Source organism: Tachypleus tridentatus, chromosome 2, assembly GCF_004210375.1.
Source record: "Tachypleus tridentatus isolate NWPU-2018 chromosome 2, ASM421037v1, whole genome shotgun sequence".
Lineage (NCBI taxonomy): Eukaryota > Metazoa > Arthropoda > Merostomata > Xiphosura > Limulidae > Tachypleus > Tachypleus tridentatus.
The window spans coordinates 124,336,565-124,357,093 of NC_134826.1; the positions used below are offsets into that span (position 1 = coordinate 124,336,565).

General features: G+C 32.8%; 2 protein-coding genes across 7 annotated transcripts in view; both read right to left on the reverse strand.

The window, feature by feature from the left end:
* Positions 1 to 339: 339 nt before the first annotated feature.
* LOC143245014 (LIM domain transcription factor LMO4-like) overlaps positions 340 to 20,529 on the reverse strand; it is a 105,657-nt gene continuing 85,467 nt past the window's right edge. For all 6 annotated transcript variants that reach the window (XM_076490760.1, XM_076490756.1, XM_076490754.1 and 3 more), the window contains one exon: positions 340 to 2,980. In XM_076490760.1, the coding sequence (XP_076346875.1) occupies positions 2,704 to 2,980 (277 nt within the window). In that variant the 3' untranslated portion in view covers positions 340 to 2,703. The remainder of the gene's footprint in view (positions 2,981 to 20,529) is intronic.
* LOC143236932 (uncharacterized) lies at positions 11,344 to 12,580 on the reverse strand. Its single transcript, XM_076475633.1, has 2 exons — positions 11,974 to 12,580; positions 11,344 to 11,753 (listed from the first exon to the last, which is right to left on the reverse strand). The coding sequence occupies exons 1-2, from the start codon at positions 12,074 to 12,076 to the stop codon at positions 11,344 to 11,346; spliced, it is 513 nt and encodes a 170-aa protein (XP_076331748.1). The 5' UTR covers positions 12,077 to 12,580.

Consider the following 20,529-nt stretch of genomic DNA (forward strand, 5'->3'; position numbering starts at 1 on the left):
ATAGGCTTGTCCTGAATAATTATAGTTTATTTCTGTTCACTTAATATGTTGCTACATCTCTCATCGTTATAGCAACTTCTTGCAGTTACTTTGATGCCACGTCTTCAATTCTTACTTCCCTTTTCTCTTTTATTTTTCAAGTTTAAATTAAAATAAAATAAATATTTACTTCTACTTTCGACAACTATAGATAATTGTTCATTCAACTGACAGAAGTATAATTAAAAATGCGTGTCTGGCAGATCAAGAGATAAATATTCTTGGTGGACAGACAGGCTGATAAGACGGACACTCTGACAACTAAACAGAAAAATACATTGAATATAACTCAGATAAAGCTCTGAACAAACAGTTGTAGGTTTTATTTCTCTCTGGAATGTAAAGCTTACGATATGGGTCGCACACCGAAAAAATGTGCGTTATGTAGTCATGGTAACGGTAGAAGTGCACAGACAAGAACATTGCATCCTATTATTGGAAAGATGGCAAATAACATACAGATTATCGATACAGAAAGTAGATAACAATCAGTGGTCAATACTATGCAGCAGAGCTCGCAACATGAAATTCAGGTTTTCAGATTGTTCTAGTTGCTCTGTTTGAAGTTTAATATAATGTGTAGGCCTATTAACAAGTGTTGTCAAAATTGATAAAGACAACAACCACACTCAGGATGTCACAAAAATTCTTTAAGTCTTACATGTGTTGAAATAAAAGGAGAATTTAAAGGCGTTTTCCTTTAGCTAATGATTTAAGAGTGTTATTAATAAAGTATTCTTTGAAGGTTACATTAAATCGTTATATGATTGTTTTTAATGTTTAATTTACACTTATCATGCTTCAGACTTTTTAAGTTATTCAAAATATATCTTTCAAAACGTTATTATACAAGTGACCCTTCTCCTTTCCAAAAGAGAGATCTGAAATAACACTAATGCCCTTGGCTTTAAATACAGATGAGTAGTGAGATTCTACAGTACAAAGAAAATGAAAAAATTAGCTAAACGAACACTACTGTCAAGGGTATGAAAGAGGACGTAACATTGGTTTAGCATTACTGGTCGTCTTATCTTTATGAAATCAGGTTTTCCATATACAGCTCTCTCACCCGAACCTGATTTGATTATTTTGTGGAGCTTACTGAAATACCTGTGTTTTCAGGGGGTCTGTTCTGCTTGTGAAGACGTAAAAGGCAAACACTGAAGCTGTCACAACCTTATTTACCCGCGATACATCAGCAGGTTATCCATCAGCAATGCCATGACACAGGATAATGAATGTGGGTCATGCCATCTAACTGTACAGATTCACTGTCCTTTCAGTCCTGTTTTTTTTATTTGGTTCAATTGTAACATAGTTTATAAAATTATAAATATTCAGCTGTGAACCCTATACTCCACTGTCCTTTCACCTCTGTTTATTAGTTGGTTCGATTGTAATATAGCTTATAACACTATAAATATACGTTCCTCTGTTCAGTTTTCTCTCTTTCTTCCTTCTTCTTGAGGACGCCACTCTGTAGTACAACAAGCTAGATTCCAACACCAAACCATCAGCTATGTGCTTATAAAATGAAAACCCTAACTGAAGGTAATTTTTGCTTATTACTGTAAACTATAGGCTATTAATATATTCTTCACTGTTGTTCTTATTACCAAACTAAAATCGGGAACAAACAACTTTAAATGCAATCATTAAGAACTTAAAACAGTTACGAAATATTTTTGTCATATGAGACACTTTCTAAACACGTTATTTTTCTCATAATTTATCATTATAAATAATGTTTATACTTTACAGTTCTGCCACATTGAAACTGCTAACTTTGAACGATCAATATCTTACTTTCTACATCCAAACCACAAAGAACCAGTTGTCTTTACTTTGTACTTACGTTAATTTAACTGAAACTTTAAAAGAAAAAGTTGTTTAAAATTGATGGCACAGAAGTAAAGTCTTCAAAGTTTCTAACTCTGCAACGGAAAATTGTTCACATTTATTTTTTTATTTAATGAATTTTGCTCGCTGTATTAGTCTCCTCGATACAGTTCCTCGTTATGGAAAATTTACTCTCTGTGCAATACAGTTATTTTAAGAGGAATGTTTTATTAATTTTTAAACATTATTTTGAAAGTAATTGGACTTGAATATTTTTTTTATGTTAGCTTTGAGTTATCATATATAATTTGTACATTAGACGTACAATCTTTCAACTTAATAAGCTTCTATAGTCTGAGCTTTACTTCACTGGGCACTCTGTATATAACACATCAATAGCGATAACAGTCTTTCTATGCTGTAGTTACACTTGAGCGTAATACATGGTTGAATTAGTGTACACAACGCTAAGTCGTTATAACTGGACATAACAAGTTATATAGCAAAACACAGTTCTGTAAAAATACTACAACGGCTTTTGTTTTGGAAAACGAATTTTCAGTTATTTGTTATTCAACATTAATGAGGAGATGCTATTAGTATTAACTCCGTGGAAGTGAGATTAGGTGTAGATATGTGCATGTGATCTGAATACAACTAAGTATGTTGGGTCCTGGTCTAGTAGTCTTGGAGATCCAACTGGGTGAGTAAACAGTTACATTTTCACTTTCTTAAAATAGTAATTATGTAGTTTTTGAGCCAGAAAGATGGAACAGTGTTGAGCCATGTAGGTAACTGAGAAAGGTAAATTAGGTTTAACGTCACTCACACAGCTTTTATGGATGAATTAGCACGCGCCTTTCCCTTCCGTGTGGTTCCTCCTGTACCTGTTGACCCAACTTTCAAAATCTTAAGACAGTCTTGTTCACAAAGCACGTTACCGTTGACCAAATTGTAACGGTCACCCGGGTTTAACTGACTGTGGCACTTGACGCAGGCAAAACACTTCAAATGGTATGCATTTCCTTGCGTTTTCATGACAAACTCATTGGCTGGTATAACCTGACCACAGGCACTGCATGCTCCGCTGTTTCCAAACATTCTGAAATAAAACCGAGTTGTATATAATTAGAAATGAATATAAATAACAATTCCTGGTTTACAAATCAGTTTGAAAAAGAAATAAGTCGTGTTCTTATGTGATTTAGCGAGAAAAAAAATTTTGAGCTAATTATTGTAATTTGTTATCTCTACGTCATGATTATTTTACAGATAATTATTGTAATTTGTTATCTCTACGTCATGATTATTTTACAGATGATTATTGTAATTTGTTAACTCTACGTGATGATTATTTTACAGATGATTATTGTAATTTGTTATCTCTACGTCATGATTATTTTACAGATAATTATTGTAATTTGTTATCTCTACGTCATGATTATTTTACAGATAATTATTGTAATTTGTTATCTCTACGTCATGATTATTTTACAGAAAATAAAGTAATTGATCTTTGCAAACATTTCAGAAAATTCTTTACCAACCGACACAAGAAAGAACTCATAAGCATTTTTAAGATGTCAATTACAAAACTAGATATAAATTATTGAGAACGAATCTCTTTAATATTAAATCAACGATAACAACATTTATACAACAGCCTCTTGTAACTTTAACTGTTGTTTGACTAGGAGTTGCATTCTGAATATATGAAACTTAGCCATTTAATTTCGGCAACTAGTGATAAAGAGAATAGGATAACTATATAAGAAGGAATGTCTTCCTAAATCGATCTACCGATCAAAAACTTGAATATTAAACATCAGTGATGGAGTAGAATCCCACAAACGGAGGTGTGAAACTAATACTTGACAGAGAAGATGGGTTTTTTAAGATGAAGTGCAGACAATTTAAAGAGATCAAAGACATTAAACTAGAACAAAGTTTTGACACACACACTAACAAAACAACTAAACTCCTAGACCTGTACAAGCTGTCTTGTAAGCGAAAGATAGATTTTCCACAGCTTTCAAGAGAAATGAGTGATTGTGGCACTCACGTTTGTTTGGTTTTATTTCGAGGAATTTTTGAGATTTAGTAGAAATCTAATTATTTATTAGGTCTTTAAGGATCAAGTCTTGCATTTGAGAATGGTAACTATTTATACACATACTCGAAAATAATTAAGTCAGCGAGAGTTCATTTCCATAACTTCATAATTACTGCTCTAATAATTATATTATAGTTATTGAAATGGTTGTGAACTCACCCACTACTTTGTACAGCACAATATCGATTTAACATGAACTATAAAATAATAACTTATGATTTCGAAATAAATAATAGTGTTAAAAATCATTACCATAATTCCGATTTACTGCGGGATAAATAAAATTAATGAAAAATTACAGTTCACCGACTTAGTCTAGTTCATACAGCAACAGTTGTCGTCAAACAGTCGTCAAATATCTAATGTACTCGTGGAAATATAAACACCCGAAATTATTTCTCTGAAGTTAAACGGTTTGTAATGTTTGAAATCCTTAAACGTTTCTGGTCAAATATCTGTAGTTTTCCGACTAATAAGCCTTTATCATAATTATATTGTTCGAGGTATGTAGTATACTGACTGTAGCAAACCAACAATAATAAACTGTTTCTCCGCAGGTTGCGATTTATAACATTTACGGCGAAGTTTCAGAAAGTTCAGTTGGCCCAAAAATTCTGGCATTTAGGTTGTTGATTCTTACGCTCAAAAATCTTCTAGAAATTTGGAAAACAAACGGTACTTTCGGATTACACATTTAACAATATACGTTACATGCATTATAAATACATATTAAAATATATATATAAAATGAAATCTTTAACAAGTGTCTCAACCACTGTTGTGTCTGTAATAGCCAAGTCGGCTTAAAAGAACCTGGTGTTAAGTGAAAACCCTCGTCGACTAGCAAATATAGTAACTAAACAATCGGAACTCCTAAGCCTGTCCATTTATTCCATATGAGCATAATAAAAGCTAGTGTTTTAAATCAAATAATGTTATAAACGTCAGGATTAAAGTTCATACTCAATAACTCTGGCATCTCTATTTTTACCCAAGAAGTTTACATTCATGAGAGGTTCTAATTTATAATATCTAATATATACGGCTCTTAATTGTATTCACTTATGCTTATTTACACACAACGTGCTAGTCGTACTATTTAACTGATTTATATTTTTTATATACAATAATTATTACTAGAAATGGTTTACTATAATGATCAACTTATATTTTTTGGGGTGAAAGCAAATTAAGCTGCAGAGAAAAGCTGGTGGATGATCTGAACTCTTCTAATCTTCAATGGTAATGAACTGGGTTTTGGAACTATACTTTGAAAGTTGTGAGAAAATTCTACAATTGCCTTATATTAAATTACCCTATGGTTTTGCTATTTTCCCCCTTATTTATACATGATGGAAAGCAACGAAGATAAATTGAGGATAATGACGAATCATGATTACTGTAATGAGCTCGCTACATTGAAGAGCATAAATGACCTATCACGTTATTGGAAAAAAAAATAGTGCACATCAATATGCTAAGTATTAACATCCTTTTTGAAGATTGTCATTTTGATCCATTACATTTCTGGCCCGTTATTCGACAGGAAATAGTACATAGCAATATGCTAAGTATTAACATCCTTTTTGAAGATTGTCATTTTGATCCATTACATTTCTGGTCCGTTATTCGACAGGAAATAGTACATAGCAATATGCTAAGTATTAACATTCTTTTTGATATTTTTAATTTGATCCATTATACGTATGGACCAATAAGCAATCTTAAGTACGTGAGTTATGAAATGCCTTTCATAACAATCTTACGATAAGAACAACAGTAAACAACTTTATGTTGTGCTACTTATCACAATGAAAATATCAAATACCTCATCAAAAGTATATGTTAAAATGACAGATGTTTATTTTATTCAAGTTTTTTTTTGTTTAAAAACCTCATCACAGGGATGAAGCCTCGAATGTTTACGTTATAAGTTTCCAAGCTTACAGCTGAACCATCAAGCAGATAGATGTTTAACAGAGCAACAAAAGTTAAACTTTTAGTACTTAAAAACACAATTTATCTTTACTGAGTATACGATGTTCTTGTGTTCGTTGTATTTTTTTCTCTTTCAAAACATTAACATCTGATGTTTTGAAGTGATGCCATATACTTCAGTGTCAAAACTTAAATCTAATACACTGGCATCCCTATTTTTGCCCAGAAACTAAAGGTTTCACAGCTCATTTTGACCTTTTGTTCTGGAATCGTTCACTTAATCTCGAAAATTAATTCAAAAATTAGTAAAAGACGCGTTTCACACAGATACAAGTTATAAGTGGCGAGATCAGACATTGATAGTTACGCCGATGTACAATTAACACCTACACCAAAAGAATTATCAATAACAATGAAAATGATAAATCATCATGACTTTGAGTAAATCTCAAAGATCATCAGTTGTACAGAGCATTGAAATAGCTTTGGACATCATAGAAATGCTGCTGATAAATAAAGAGTTTTCGTTCAACTCTAGAACCAGACTGAAATTAAGACCATTTTTACAATTGTAATTAATTTATTTGAAAATTATCGTGGCGAGCAAATCTGAGATAGTATATGAGGAAATATATAAGTTAAAAAACATTTTATTCATTCCTGTCGGTATGATTACAGAATTAAATAAATAATTATTCATCACTTATGTATTCCTTTTCAAGGCAAATGCCGCTCTATTAGAAGAATAATGTGGATTTTAATTTAATCATCTCTAACTGAGGCCGAGAATATGTGTGTGATTTGCAAGTAAAATCATCTAGAAAGCAGATAATGGTTTTGGAGAGATTGACTTGAGAGTGTCTGTTATGGCACAGAACAAGATTACTCGTTAAAACTGCAAGCTGTTATTCACAATAATTTAAAAGTAAAAAAAAAAGAAATCAAAGCCAGTAATGTTTAGTTTAGTTTGTTTCCGACCGATATTAATAACACATATACTACTGAAATATGTTTACATGCAGTGTGAACATAACATCGACCAACTTGCATACTAATATAGGCCATATACACTTGCTTTACAATTCATATAACGTTTACCGTGTAATTACAGTCTGTTCGTTGTTGTTGTTTTTTTTTTATAGAAATTCTGTTAATAAATTGAGACCACTTGTCATGTAGGTTTTTTCCGACATTCGGGAGTGTATAAAAACTTATTTATTATTAATCTGTACAACAAAATATTAGCATATACAGATACATGCACACATACGTATTTATGTCAGTATCCATGCAGTCAAAAGTAAAGCACATACCCTTCTTGATGTAGAAATCAAGGCACAAATTAAATTGCCCATGTAAGATAAATATCGGCCAATGAAGGATCCACACAATAGGGCCCCGGCATTGCCAGGTGGTTAGGACGATCGACTCGTAATCTGAGATTCGCGGATTCGAATCCCTGTCACACCAAACATGCTCGCACTTTTAGCCTTGGGTACGTTATAAGGTTACGGTCAATCCCACGATATGTTGATAAAAGAGTAACTTAAGAGTTGACGGCAGATGGTGATGACAAGCTGCCTTCCATCTAGACTTACACTGCTAAATTAGAGACTGCTAGCGCAAATAGCCCTCGTGTAACTTTGCGCGAAATTGAAAAAAACAAACAAACAAATCCACACAATAATGAAGATACATATTCTATCAGATCTGACAACTTCCATCTTCAGTAGATAATAAATTATTTTTTTTAACAATAAGCAGGTAGGGATGGCTTGTCAACTGCAAAGAATAAGATTTACTGATACCCCAAGTGATCTCATCTTAATAGCCTGTAATATTGCTATCATTTTCTCATTTCTTGTATGAGCAAAGACCTTCCCATATGACTGCAGACAGTAGTGGTGTACGTTTCGGACGTCGTGGGTTTCTTTATTTTAACGCAAACCTACACGGTAGGTTATCTACACCCTATCCATCACTGGAAATCGAAACCCAGATTTTAGTGTTTAGTAAGTCCACAATTTTACCGCTGACCCGCTGGGGAGCATCATGGGTTCAAATTTGAATTTCTTTCCAACACAATGTATAAGTACAAAAATTTAATCTGAGAAACAGAGTATCTCTTCGACTGTGGATTCTACTTCTAAAGGATCCATTCCCGCTAGTACATATGTGTATATATAGTTTGGACGATATTTTAAATAAATATATGAAAAATACCACGTGAATTTTTGATATCAATGTTGGAGCTTTATGCTAAAATAAACGATATCTCACTTTTAAAAACCCGCCATTCACAATCTGGAGCCCGTTTAGGAAAGGTAATTGCAGTTAATGAAATAATAATAAACTTTAAAATAAAAATAAAACAAATTACTATAACTACATTATAAAGGATGTTAACTGACTCTTAGTTCTTGAAGTTGGCCTGCCACCAGCGGGAACAATAGCAACAATAGTATAGAGGCATAACGGTTGTAATTTTTCAACTCGCATCTTATATTTTATTATGTTGTTTATATAACTAACTTCCTATTATATTATAACTTAGGAAATAGTGATTACATATCTCTTTCAATAGTTCCATTATAGTTACATATTCTATTCATTTTATTTCTTTAACTAGTTATTTTGTTTTAAGAGAAGTTTCCCTCCATTACTAGCTACATAAAGCTAATGGTAGTTTTATATGTAAGACATTAGGCTTGTGCGCCCACACGTGTGTATATGCACACATTCACATGTTGGTATTGTTAACAGAAGTCAAACCTCATAGACGGTTTGACCCTACAGGTCTGTGGGTACTCAATATTCTGATGCTCTCTCTTAGTAAGATAAATTTTACCCTTCCCATAGTATAAATTGTAACTTAGTTTTATTTGGTTTTCACTTACGTGAGACTCTTAGTTGTTTGAAAGTTCCTGCACACACATACTCATATTTTAATTATTGTACTAGCTTTCTGCATGAATTCAATCCTTATTCATTTCCCCTATCATTCATCTTTATAGAGAATTATAAATTAATACTTAGCGCCTACTTATGTTCAAGGAAAAGTAATTACCTCTGTAATTACCGAGTTCAGCCTTTCGCCCGTCTCTTTTATAATCTTGGCAAGTCATATTTTATTAGCTTTTAACTCTTTATATTGGCGCGAGCCGAGCACGTGGTAATAAGCACGTTCTGCCTTTTTCGTATTCTGAGTATACCATATTTTAATCACTTCTGCACTTTGTTCTACCGCCTAATTTAGGACTGCTGTGGTAAGTCAGTCATGCGTAGACAATTAAAAGTCTTTTACGAGAGGTTGACTGCCGGTGTAACTGTTCTTTATAATAATACCTAGTGGCTTGTTTTATATCAATTTCAAGAAAATTCAATTCAATGTAAAAGATAGGTGTTAATAAAATTCTAAAATGATTCATGTCAGACTTGGATAATTATTTGCTCAAATATAACGATTAATATGACAAACAGCTTATAAAATGTTAAATAACTGCCATGTAATAGTTCCAAAAATGACTGCTACTAATGTGTAGATCTATGTGATAACCAGAGTACTTGTTTCCTGTTAATTACATCTAAAATACTTGCAGATAATGCATATCACTTTATGTTTCACAATGGAGACTCTATGATTACATGTACAAACAAAAGTATCCTCATGTATCGCTTGCAAAGTATACGATAGCTCCTTGAAACAAACCTTAACTTCATGTAATCTGTCCAACATGTTCATTTGTAAATTTCGTACAACTCTTGTCAGCAGAATCCTAATCTTGATCAGATACATTAAGTACATATGCCGCTCATTTGGTTTTAGAAGATACAGCAAGAATATGTTCGGGTAATGGTTAAATTGTAAGTACCACTAATTTTATGAATCATGAACATAGCATTCCACTATCCTTGTGCCTGCAATGTCAGCCACACCCCATATGAGAAAACGAAAATATGCCATATAATATCTACTGAAAATAAATTTTTGTTGCCACACCCCCTAATCCCTATCCTCGCAATGACATCCCCGCAATTTGTCTGCGGACTTACGGCGCTAGAAATAAGGTTTCGATATCCTTGATGAGCAGAATACAGATAGCCCACTGTATAGTTTTGCGCTTAACTACAAACAAACAGTATTTTAAGATAACTTACAGACCATAAATATTAGTTTCTAAAAATATCGATGAACAGATAATACAAGTCTTTATCTATATTTTTCAATTAAAAACAAACAAACAAGCCATATCCCCATTGTTGTATGTTTATGATGAAAAAAGGGTGAAATCACCAATGTTTGGGAGGTGTTACTTAGTATTCGAATTTTCCTGCTTAAATTTATAAATACCAACATAACATAACATTTGTTACATAACAAAGGTAGTTTTGGCAAATATTGGCAATGTATCAGAATTAATATTAGTCATACAACCTTTCTAAGTGTAAATAATGATAGAAAAAGTACCACATGTTTTCAAATTACAGCCGTCAATGAGAACTTTTATTATTACGTACCTTCCACATGCTTCGTTTTTTCGTACACATTTTACGCCTTCTATGTTTATAGCCCAATTCCACAAATGGTACATGCAGTGAAACATACAAAAACTACCGTTTCCATATGTAATTTCATGGTCAACAAATCCAAACTGTACAATATAATTTGCCTTATACATGTGTGAAAACACTAAGATGGTTCATGATAGAGATCGTGGGGAATTTTACAAAACCTTAATAGGACGTTCGGGCGAGAAGCGCCTTAAACAGTAAAGTTCAACGTTAAAAAACTCAGTTTTTATTAAACAACAGTTTTTGTATACAATTATAAAAATGGATCTGTTCCAAGTCTCAAACTTCCAATAAAATACTAAATAATTTACTGTACAGTATAAAAGGAAAAAACTCCGACGAGACTGGAAACAGTCACATATACTTTACATGTTTCGACGAGCTATGTATATTTGTGTTTGAATTTTGCGCAGAGCTACACAAGGACTATCTGCATCGACGTGTTTTACTGAATCATAATCAGATGCGCATTATTTTGCAAGAATCGCTTATTTATACCCTTACAAAATCACTATAGCACAATTTACATATTAATGAATTTTGCGCCATCTGCTGACAAACGTTTTCTCAGGTCCATTACACAATGCAACACAAATTTTGTTCCTGGATAGTATGTGTTATTTCTTAATTGCTTATGTTGTAAAAGTAGAGAAAATGGCCATTATTCCCTTCAAACTTTGCTTTTGTGACCTGAATAATGAAATTTAGAAATTAACCAATTTTCTGTGTAAAAACGGACAAATCTGCACGTTTTCGTTTACATAAGGTCTGAATAAAAGAACATATGAATCAAGATTTACATGTATTTATACTAAAGTTATACAAAAATGAACAAAAAATGTTTAGAAGTGAGTAGTTTTTCGAGATTTGCGACTGCAATGTAAATCACTTTCACGTATCAGCCCCCATATATTGTCTCTTTGGTTGGGGTAGTATGGGTTCCTCTCACCAGCTGCACCTCTGAAATTGTAATCTGGATCTTCAACGTCGACCTCCTCTTCTGATTTGCTGCTCTCTTCTGAGGATGGCTGCTTTCTCTCTGGCGAAGTGCGTACAGGGTGCTCAAGGCAGTGTGGCACTGAGGCGATGGATGATGGAAGGTCCGGATACATGATAGCAGATGCATTCTTGCCAGCCCGACGTTTGGAAGGGTCCGCCATGCAGAAGTAGCAACTGCTTGAGTGGTCAGTGGATTCACGCCAAATTCTTAGAATAGCGAACTTCATGGCTCTCTTTTCCCCTCTGTACCATTCTGCAAAAGAGCAAAATAAAATTGTTATTATGAAGAATAAGTTTATTTCATCCACAACTAATGTGTAAGAGGTTCATGCAAAATATTTTATTTGTAATATTTTTCTATATCATTGGAAATTTAAAAAAAATAAATAAAAATATATTTAAATTTTAAAAGGTCTAAAATTTGTATCATATAAAATCTTACTATTCAAGCAAGCAAAAATTGTCCATCTTACCTTCTAGAGTTTTTTTGCAGTGCTCACAGGTAAAACGAGGTGCCCAGGGTTTGTCTTGATCCCCGACAGACGTACGGAAATATACCTTGTAGGCTTCACACATTTTAGCAGATGCTGTCACAGAGTACTTTTTCGCTCTTGTCCTAATAAATTGGGCACATACATAGCAGAATGCGCCTGGAGAATGCTTGCAGCTTCTTGATGCTATCTCTGATAAAATAAGATAGGTCTATGTGTTCACTTAGGCAGCTAGAACTAAACTGAAGTGGTGAGTGGTGAGCCCTATATATATATATATATATATTACTATGGAAAGTTCTAGAAAATACTCGTAAGTTCTACAACATTCTAGAAAGTTCTTGAAAATTCTTGTAAGTTGGATAAAATTCTCTATCAGCTTCTCAACACTGTACCTACCTAGAATATTCTGGAAAATGGGTAAATTTGAAAATTTCATTACTCAGGTCACAAAAGCAAAGTTTGAAGAAAAAATTAGGTCTTTTCCATTTACTTGAGGCACAAGCAATTGTGAAATAACACTTTCTGTCCAGGAACAAGAAAAAGTAAAAATTTTGTTACATAGCTTTATCCTTATTCAATAACTTGAATACATATTTTCAAATATTTGATTATCTCAAGAGATTTAAGGATATTCACACAAATAACATTTTCAGAATGCGATGAAATAACATTATTTTCCCGCCGAATTATGTATTTAGTTTCATTTATATGTTTCGGAAAAGATGAAATAGTAATATTATTGTTTGAACATTTCTTTCGTGTTCATTCATTCTGGCCACCTGGCCCTGCCAGGCCTCACTGTCACAGTGGCGGCGCCAGGACATTTTCGTTGGGCTGAGGGGGGAGGGGAGAGGGGGCTGAGATAAACTGTGGAGGGGCTTCCCAAAATACCATCAATATGAAGTAAAGATGGTAAATTATAATAATGTAAATACCAAGGTACATTTCAGAAAGGTGTGCTATTTTGAACTGCGTTTTCAATGCAGTTTTCATTGGAAACTCATACTCTGATTAATAATTCATTATTGCAAATTAGAAATAATGTGTTTATGAAAATATGCATACATGTAAAAGAGGAAGCTCACCTAAATTCTACCCAGTTGATCTTCACAGAAAGGCTGGTTTCTTCATAAGTTCACATTATTCATACAGGCCAAACTGTGATTGTGATATTGCTCTTATTATCATAAGTGTGACAAGCAACTGTTAGAATAATGTAACTACTACATTACATTAAATTAGGCACTTCTAAATAGCCCAATGACAATTTCAAAATTCATTCTAGAATTGTTTAGAAATATTATTTGGTCAGTTAACATGTAAGGTTATTATCTAATGATAAGTATAACATTAATTGGATTGTAAGTCACAATTTTAAGTGTATGCCAATCATCAGTACAATTTTGGATGGCTGATACACAATGCAAAATGATCTCACAGAGGACACAACACCAGCTAAATGCTTCATAGTTTTGACCTATACACAATTCACTTATACATACATGCTATGTTTTACTTTTCAATAAAAGATAAATGAAATTAATGGGTAAATCCCTGTGGAACCTTTGGTTTATCAAGTAAAATCCCTGATGATCTGTTGTAACTTGAAATCAACGTTGTTGTCTAATCTTCGTCAAAACTCAAGATAGAATGGCATTACACAGGGAGCGGCAATGCAGCACATGCGTTTCAGTGCATTCAGTATGTTGCTATGGGACGCATGACACATACTTCCGTTTTAATGAAGACGTTGAGTTCTACAGATCTATGTCTCTTTGATGTTAATTGTTAAGCAACAACGACGATTGTGTTTTTCATATTTTATGAATATATGTAGGTAACAATATTGGGGGACTAAGGGGGACTTGGCTCAAGCCCTCCCTGGCGCCGCCACTGCACTGTCATACTTATTTTAATCATAATGCATTGACAAAACTATGCCACAAGAGTTAACGTCTGAAACTAAACATTCAGTTACTAATTCTTCTACTGGCAAATCGACAGATATACACGCACGTGAATGCATGTGCATTTTTTAAAATGAGGCAATCAAGGAAAAAAAAAGAGATAGAAAACTTGCACCTCATATAACAACTTCTAATATATAGATAAGCTAATGCGTTTTGATAACAATGCATTCTATAACAATCACTTTTATATCATGTTGCCTAGCTATAAAAGTATCAATATATATCAAAGCCAAATGTTGGTTGGTCACGCTCAATTTTTCCGAATTTCGAAGTCTGATTCCATATTTTCTTCTACAATCGTTACTCTTTTGATTGTCTGTTCCCATTTTAATGGAAATCAATCACTAACATGACATAAGTAACTCATACATTTTGGCACTTTTTATACCATCTAAAAACCTGTGAAGTAAAAAGTTCCCATAACACTCATGGTGTTATGTAGATGATATAACATCATCCGTATCGTTACGATGTCAAACTATGTTGGATCTCAGTAAGAAAGCCGGGAATACTCCTGTGATTGAAGACAGAAAAGCACCCCAAAAGAAGGCAAGAAACCATCGCTAAGACATCAAACAAGAATGTAAAGAAATTATTAAACGATTTATCTTCGTACTTCAATTGAGATAACTCTACACTAACTTTATAACGTTACAACATCAGTTTAAACCTTAGTCCATTTTATGTGTTTCTAGGCGGTGTGCGATGCCATCGCTTAATCGTAATAACTAGTAGTGACTAAAGAAAAATCATAATTCTAATATAAGCGATGTTATGATTACTCATTGAAGTTAGTTTTTTTACAGAAGTTCTCTGTTCCTTTCAAAAGCTTAAGAATAAGGCGAAACACAAATCACCAGTCAATAATAGATGAAGATTAGATTATTGTAACATTACAAATCATATGCTAACAAAATTAATATTGAAAAATGATGAAGCCGACAAATCAAATTTTGACAAGCGGGGTGAAGGACTTGTCACTACTGGGTGGGTTGTTCGTTTGATTTGAATTTCGCGCAAAGCTACACAAGGTCTAGCTGCACTAGTCGTCCCTAATTTAGAAGTGTAAGACTAGAGGGAATGCAGTTAGTTATCACCACCCACCACGAACTCTTGGACTTCTTTTCTACATAAGAATAGCGGGACTGACCACCACATTATAAGCCTCCCCCCCGGATGAAAGGGCGAGCATGTTTGGTGTGACAGGAATTCGAACCCGGAATAAGCGACCTTCAGATTACGAATTGAGCGCCCTAACGATCTGACCATGTCGGGCTTATTGGGTGGGTCACGGCTGTGAATTTTGAGTTTTGTTCTTAACGGATTATAGCACTGATGTATAAATGCATTTGAAATCAAGATAAAAAAAATAAAAATTGACCTTTTTGAGAAAAATAAATCTGTCCAAGAACTCTTAAAAATGGAGTAGATAAGTTCTAGGTAGTTTCTGAGTCATGTTTATGAGGAAATACAAAATAAGTTTACAAAAATTAAGTGTGAAATAATTTAGGAGCCATAGAAGACATCATATAGAATTATATGGTTTTGTGTGTATTAGATGAGAGAACTACATACAGAATAACTTAAGAGTTGCAGGACAAATGCAGGTTTATGTATGTTTGCGTATATGTTAGAAGAGTTATTGTTATTTTCGCACAAAACTACACAATCGGCTACTTGTTTTCTATCTATCATATGGAATTGAACCCCATATTTTAGCCTTAAACTTACCGTTGGTCCACAAGGGAACTATTAGAAGAGATAACTATACATGGAATTGCTCAAGAGCCACAGAAAATGATGATATATCTAATCGTTCATGAGAAAATCAATTAGTGGCGTCTCACATATAATAACTAGATATTCATATAACATTTCAGTGTATTCTTTAGTTAGCAATGCTACCAAACAAATAAACTAGAAAACATTTTTTTAGAGGTTTAAATAAAATTGTTTAAAAGTTTTAAGAAGTCGCTATTCTATTTCATTAAACTCCCTAACTGCAGTTACAGTATAGAACACGTTGTCACATTTTGTAGACATATATTTAGAAGTAAAACGAACCTCACTATTAGTGATTTGTGTAAATAAACGTAGTATGAAAATATAGATAGTAAATCCAAATTTTTATATTGGATAAGTTTTAATAAATTAATTTGCTAAGAAAATAGAGAAAAATATTAAACACACCGTACATAATAATAGTGCTGTAAGTTCTCTTTAATAACTTACCTACCATCCCTTTCTTCAATTACAGAATCTAACGTACATTCATAATACTATATTATGGATATACCCACGAGAAATTTAATTTTTTCAAGGCTTGTATCTTCTTCGTCTATTAATTATAAAGTGAGACGCACTTGCTACGCCCACCTATAACATACGCTATTTCAGAATTAAGTAGTTTTATATTTTACCTCATCTAATTTATACCTAATAAAAAAACAAAGTTGTCATATATGAACGGTGTATAATTTCTTTTTTTTTGTTTTTTTTCGATATCGTATAAGAGACATAACTTAATTTCAAAATGCCTGTGAAACAGTTTATATGAAATTCTAATGGATTTTGAGGGACTTATGTAACAGTTATAAAGCCAGTTAAAATCTAATGGTTATAGAATATAGCTGGCTTATTGATTGTTATTACTTTGTGGTTTTAGTTACATTTTTTAACAAATAAAAATATTTACAGTACCATAAAAATGACTGAAAAAGTTTAAACCTTACATTTTAGCGCTGAATGGCATTAAACTCGCGCAAGCCTGTGAATTACGTAATTAAATACGATAGATTGGGCTGAGCACACGTCAAGTTTTAGTTTTTCGTGGTTCAAAAGGGCACAAAACAATAATATTAAGCAGAAAAAATATGAATTGTTAAAAGCTGTAAACTATGCTGGAAAAACAAATGCAGCTTTGAGTAACGATCTGCAGTCACTCTAGAAAAATAGGGTAATTTGGAGTTATTTCTTATTTTTCATAGTGGTTACAAGGTCAATCAAATTCGAAGGGAATATTTTATGAGAAGTCTTTTGAAACTTAAGAAGTGTAACCCTCTCTCATGACTCTCATAACGACATAAAATTTTAAATTGGACAAATATCATAGCTACTTTACAATATAATGATCCGCCCTAATATTCTGTGTTAATATTGGACCAAAAGCAAGTTTTTATAGTTGAGAAGGTACGACGACGTGGGTCAGGCTACTTTACTTGGATCCGAGATGGATAGTGATATGGCAACCAACACATTTAAGGGTTTATTCAAATTAACTCTTCGTTGGGTTACGCACACTAAATTATCAAAAATGTACTGAAAACCTTCAAATTCGGGGACACGACATCGAAGTTACTCACGGTCAGCTTTCGATAATTATATAAGTAAATAACAAGTTTTTTCTCCTTCGGAAAGGATATATGGAGCGAATTAAATGACATAACACTGTAATGACGTAGTGTGGAAGTCATAGTATCTTCTCATACAGGCAGTGCATATTTTAGCTGTTGGCAACGTATGATAACATTCCTGATAACTATATGTGTTACTAAATCAATTACTTTATTATTATTTTAGCCCTCTTCTTTTTCTGGCCCCTTGGAGGACCGTGCTCCATAGATTATAACCCTGTATCCCTGCCTACTTGGTAGGCGTATTGACTATTTATTATTATGCCTATCGATTCCATTAAGGAACATAGGGCCGCAACCACTTGTGGATTCATTAATAATATAATAATAATAATAAATTTATTAAGCAATAAATTAGACACAAAAAATCAAATATCAATATAAACCATCAACAAAGAATTAACTCGTCCTGTGATGGTTAAACACATAATAAAGTAAAATCAAAACTTACAAAATCAATATAAAGTTCCCAGAATATTATCATCAGTATTTAAGATCCATTGTTTTAAGTATTTCTTTTGATTAACACGATTAATAGAAGATCTTATACTATAAGGAATAAAATTATGAATACGAGGTGCCAAATAAAAATATTGATGAAGTGTAACTGTTTTACGTGGTGTGGGTACATTAATTGGAAAAAAAGATTGAAGTCGTGTAAAATATGAAGTGACTTTAAAAGGCCTATTAAAAGAAACATGCATTGTAGATAAAGCTAAAAAATATAAATAAAGTTTATCATATGAAAGAGGGAGTTAAATTTACTGAAATCGGTATCAAGCCTATGAGTAAAAAATAAGAGAGAAAACACTTTTTTTGCAACTTGTGAATAGGAATTAAAAGTCTTATATGTGCCACCCCAAATTGAAATACAATATTGTAAGAAAGATTGAAAGAGAACATAATATACACTTAACAAAATATGATAAGGAGCACAATGACTAAGTTCAAAAATTAGCATAGAACTATATTTTAATTTATTAACTAAAGAATTAATATGAAATTGCCAATTTAATTTTCGATCTAAAATAATTCCTAAATATTTAACTGAGGAAACTTGAGTCAATTTGGGACACTTACAATTAGGGTATGTATAACAATCACTAAAACGATAAAAAATAGAAGTAAAAGCTGGAATGACACCATAAAGGTTAAACTGAAGAAGAAAAGATTTAGATATATTTAAGGATAAGCCATTACAGAAAAGCCAATTTTAATTTTATTAAGATCACTAGAAATAATGGCTTCATTAATTAGATTTGGCTTACTATAAACAACAGCAATATCATCGGCATAGGCTTGGATATCTCCAAAAACTGTTGGTAAAGAATATCATTTATATAAATGAGAAATAATAAAGGGCCCAGAACAGAACCTTGTGGTACTCAACATTAATTGTAAGCCAATCACTATAATTATTATGGATACAAACCGATTGCTTTCTATTGTGAAAGTAAGAAAAAACCAATCAAAAACAATGCCTCTAAAACCATAATAAGATAATTTATTTAACAATATTTTATGATTAACAGAATCAAAAGCTTTGGCTAAGTCAAGAAAAACAGCAATTGGATGAAGATCAGAATCCAAAGCTTCTGTAATACTTCCCACAAGTTTAGCAACAGCAACCTCCGTTCCAAGCCCAGGCCGAAAGCCAAATTGAGAAGGAGACAAAACTGAATGTCTATCAAGAAATGATAAAATTCTAATCTTCATAGATTTTTCAAATAGTTTAGAGAAATGTATTAATAAGGAAATAGGTCTATAATTCGTAAAATCAGAAATATTACCAGATTTATAAATAGGAATGACCAATGATAACTTTAAAGCATTAGGAAACTTCCTTGAGTAAAAGATAAATTAATTAAAAAAAGTCAAAATTGGTGCAAAAGATTAGCATTAGCTTTCAAAATCTTAACCGAAACACCATCTACACCATTAGAAGCTGAATTTGATAAGGAGAAAATATTATTCATAGTTTCAGATACAGTAACAGGATATAGGTAACAAGAAGAAGAAGGAGCAGGAGGCATGCCCTGAGAACAAAATTTAGGACTGGAGCAAGTAGTTTTAGCAACATTAACAAAAAAATAATTCAAATCAGATAAATCAGTAGTACCAAAATTACAAAATTTCTTTTTTTTTTTAACATCAATAATAGAGTTAACAATATTCCAATTCTGTTTAATAGTTTTAGCATTCTTAAACAGGTTATGATAATAAGTCCATTTAGTCTTACGGGTCAAGCTAACAACATAATTCCTTAAACACTTAAATCTAATCTTTAGATAAATATCATCAGGAACTTGATGTACTTTCTTTTTTAACTTATCTCTTTTAATCATTAACAAAACCAATTCACTGGTAATCCATGGCTTAATTTTTCTAAACTTTCGTGACACAGAAACAGTAGTAGTACAACTTTGAATACAATCAGTTAACACTTCAGCAAAATTATCATAAGCAACATTAACATCAGAACAATTCATAACACAGGACCAATCTGAAAAATTCAAACAAGAACTCAAATCATTATACTTAATCTTTTGAACATTTGAAACATGTTCTAGATCCGATAAAATGTCTATACATAAAACAATTGGAAAATGATCGGTCAAAAAAACTCTCAACAATATAAGAATAACAATTTTTAACAGTATTTCCACTAATTAAAAAATGATCAATACAAGAATTAGTAACATTGGTTATCCGTGTAGGAGAAGAAATAAACAGGCTGGTTTTTTAAGTGAGTAGATTGTAAGCCTACCGCACAATCCCCAACTGGGAGGAGAAACCTTAGCCGTCCCTAATTTTGCAGTGTAAGACTAGAGGGAAGGCAGCTAGTCATCACCACCCACCGCCAACTCTTGGGCTACTCTTTTACCAACGAATAGTGGGATTGACCGTAACATTATAACGCTCCCACGGCTGAAAGGGCGAGCATGTTTAGTGCGACTGGGATGCGAACCCGCGACCCTCGAATTACGAGTCGCACGCCTTAACGCGCTCGGCCATGCCGGGCACGTGTTTACTATTACACTTTATGAAGTGATTGCTTTGACGTTGAATCTTTTGCATGTTTCTGCTGTAATTAAAAGGAACGTAAACCTTAGTTAGAATTACGTGGCTCCTCTCAGTTATCTGCAGGCCCG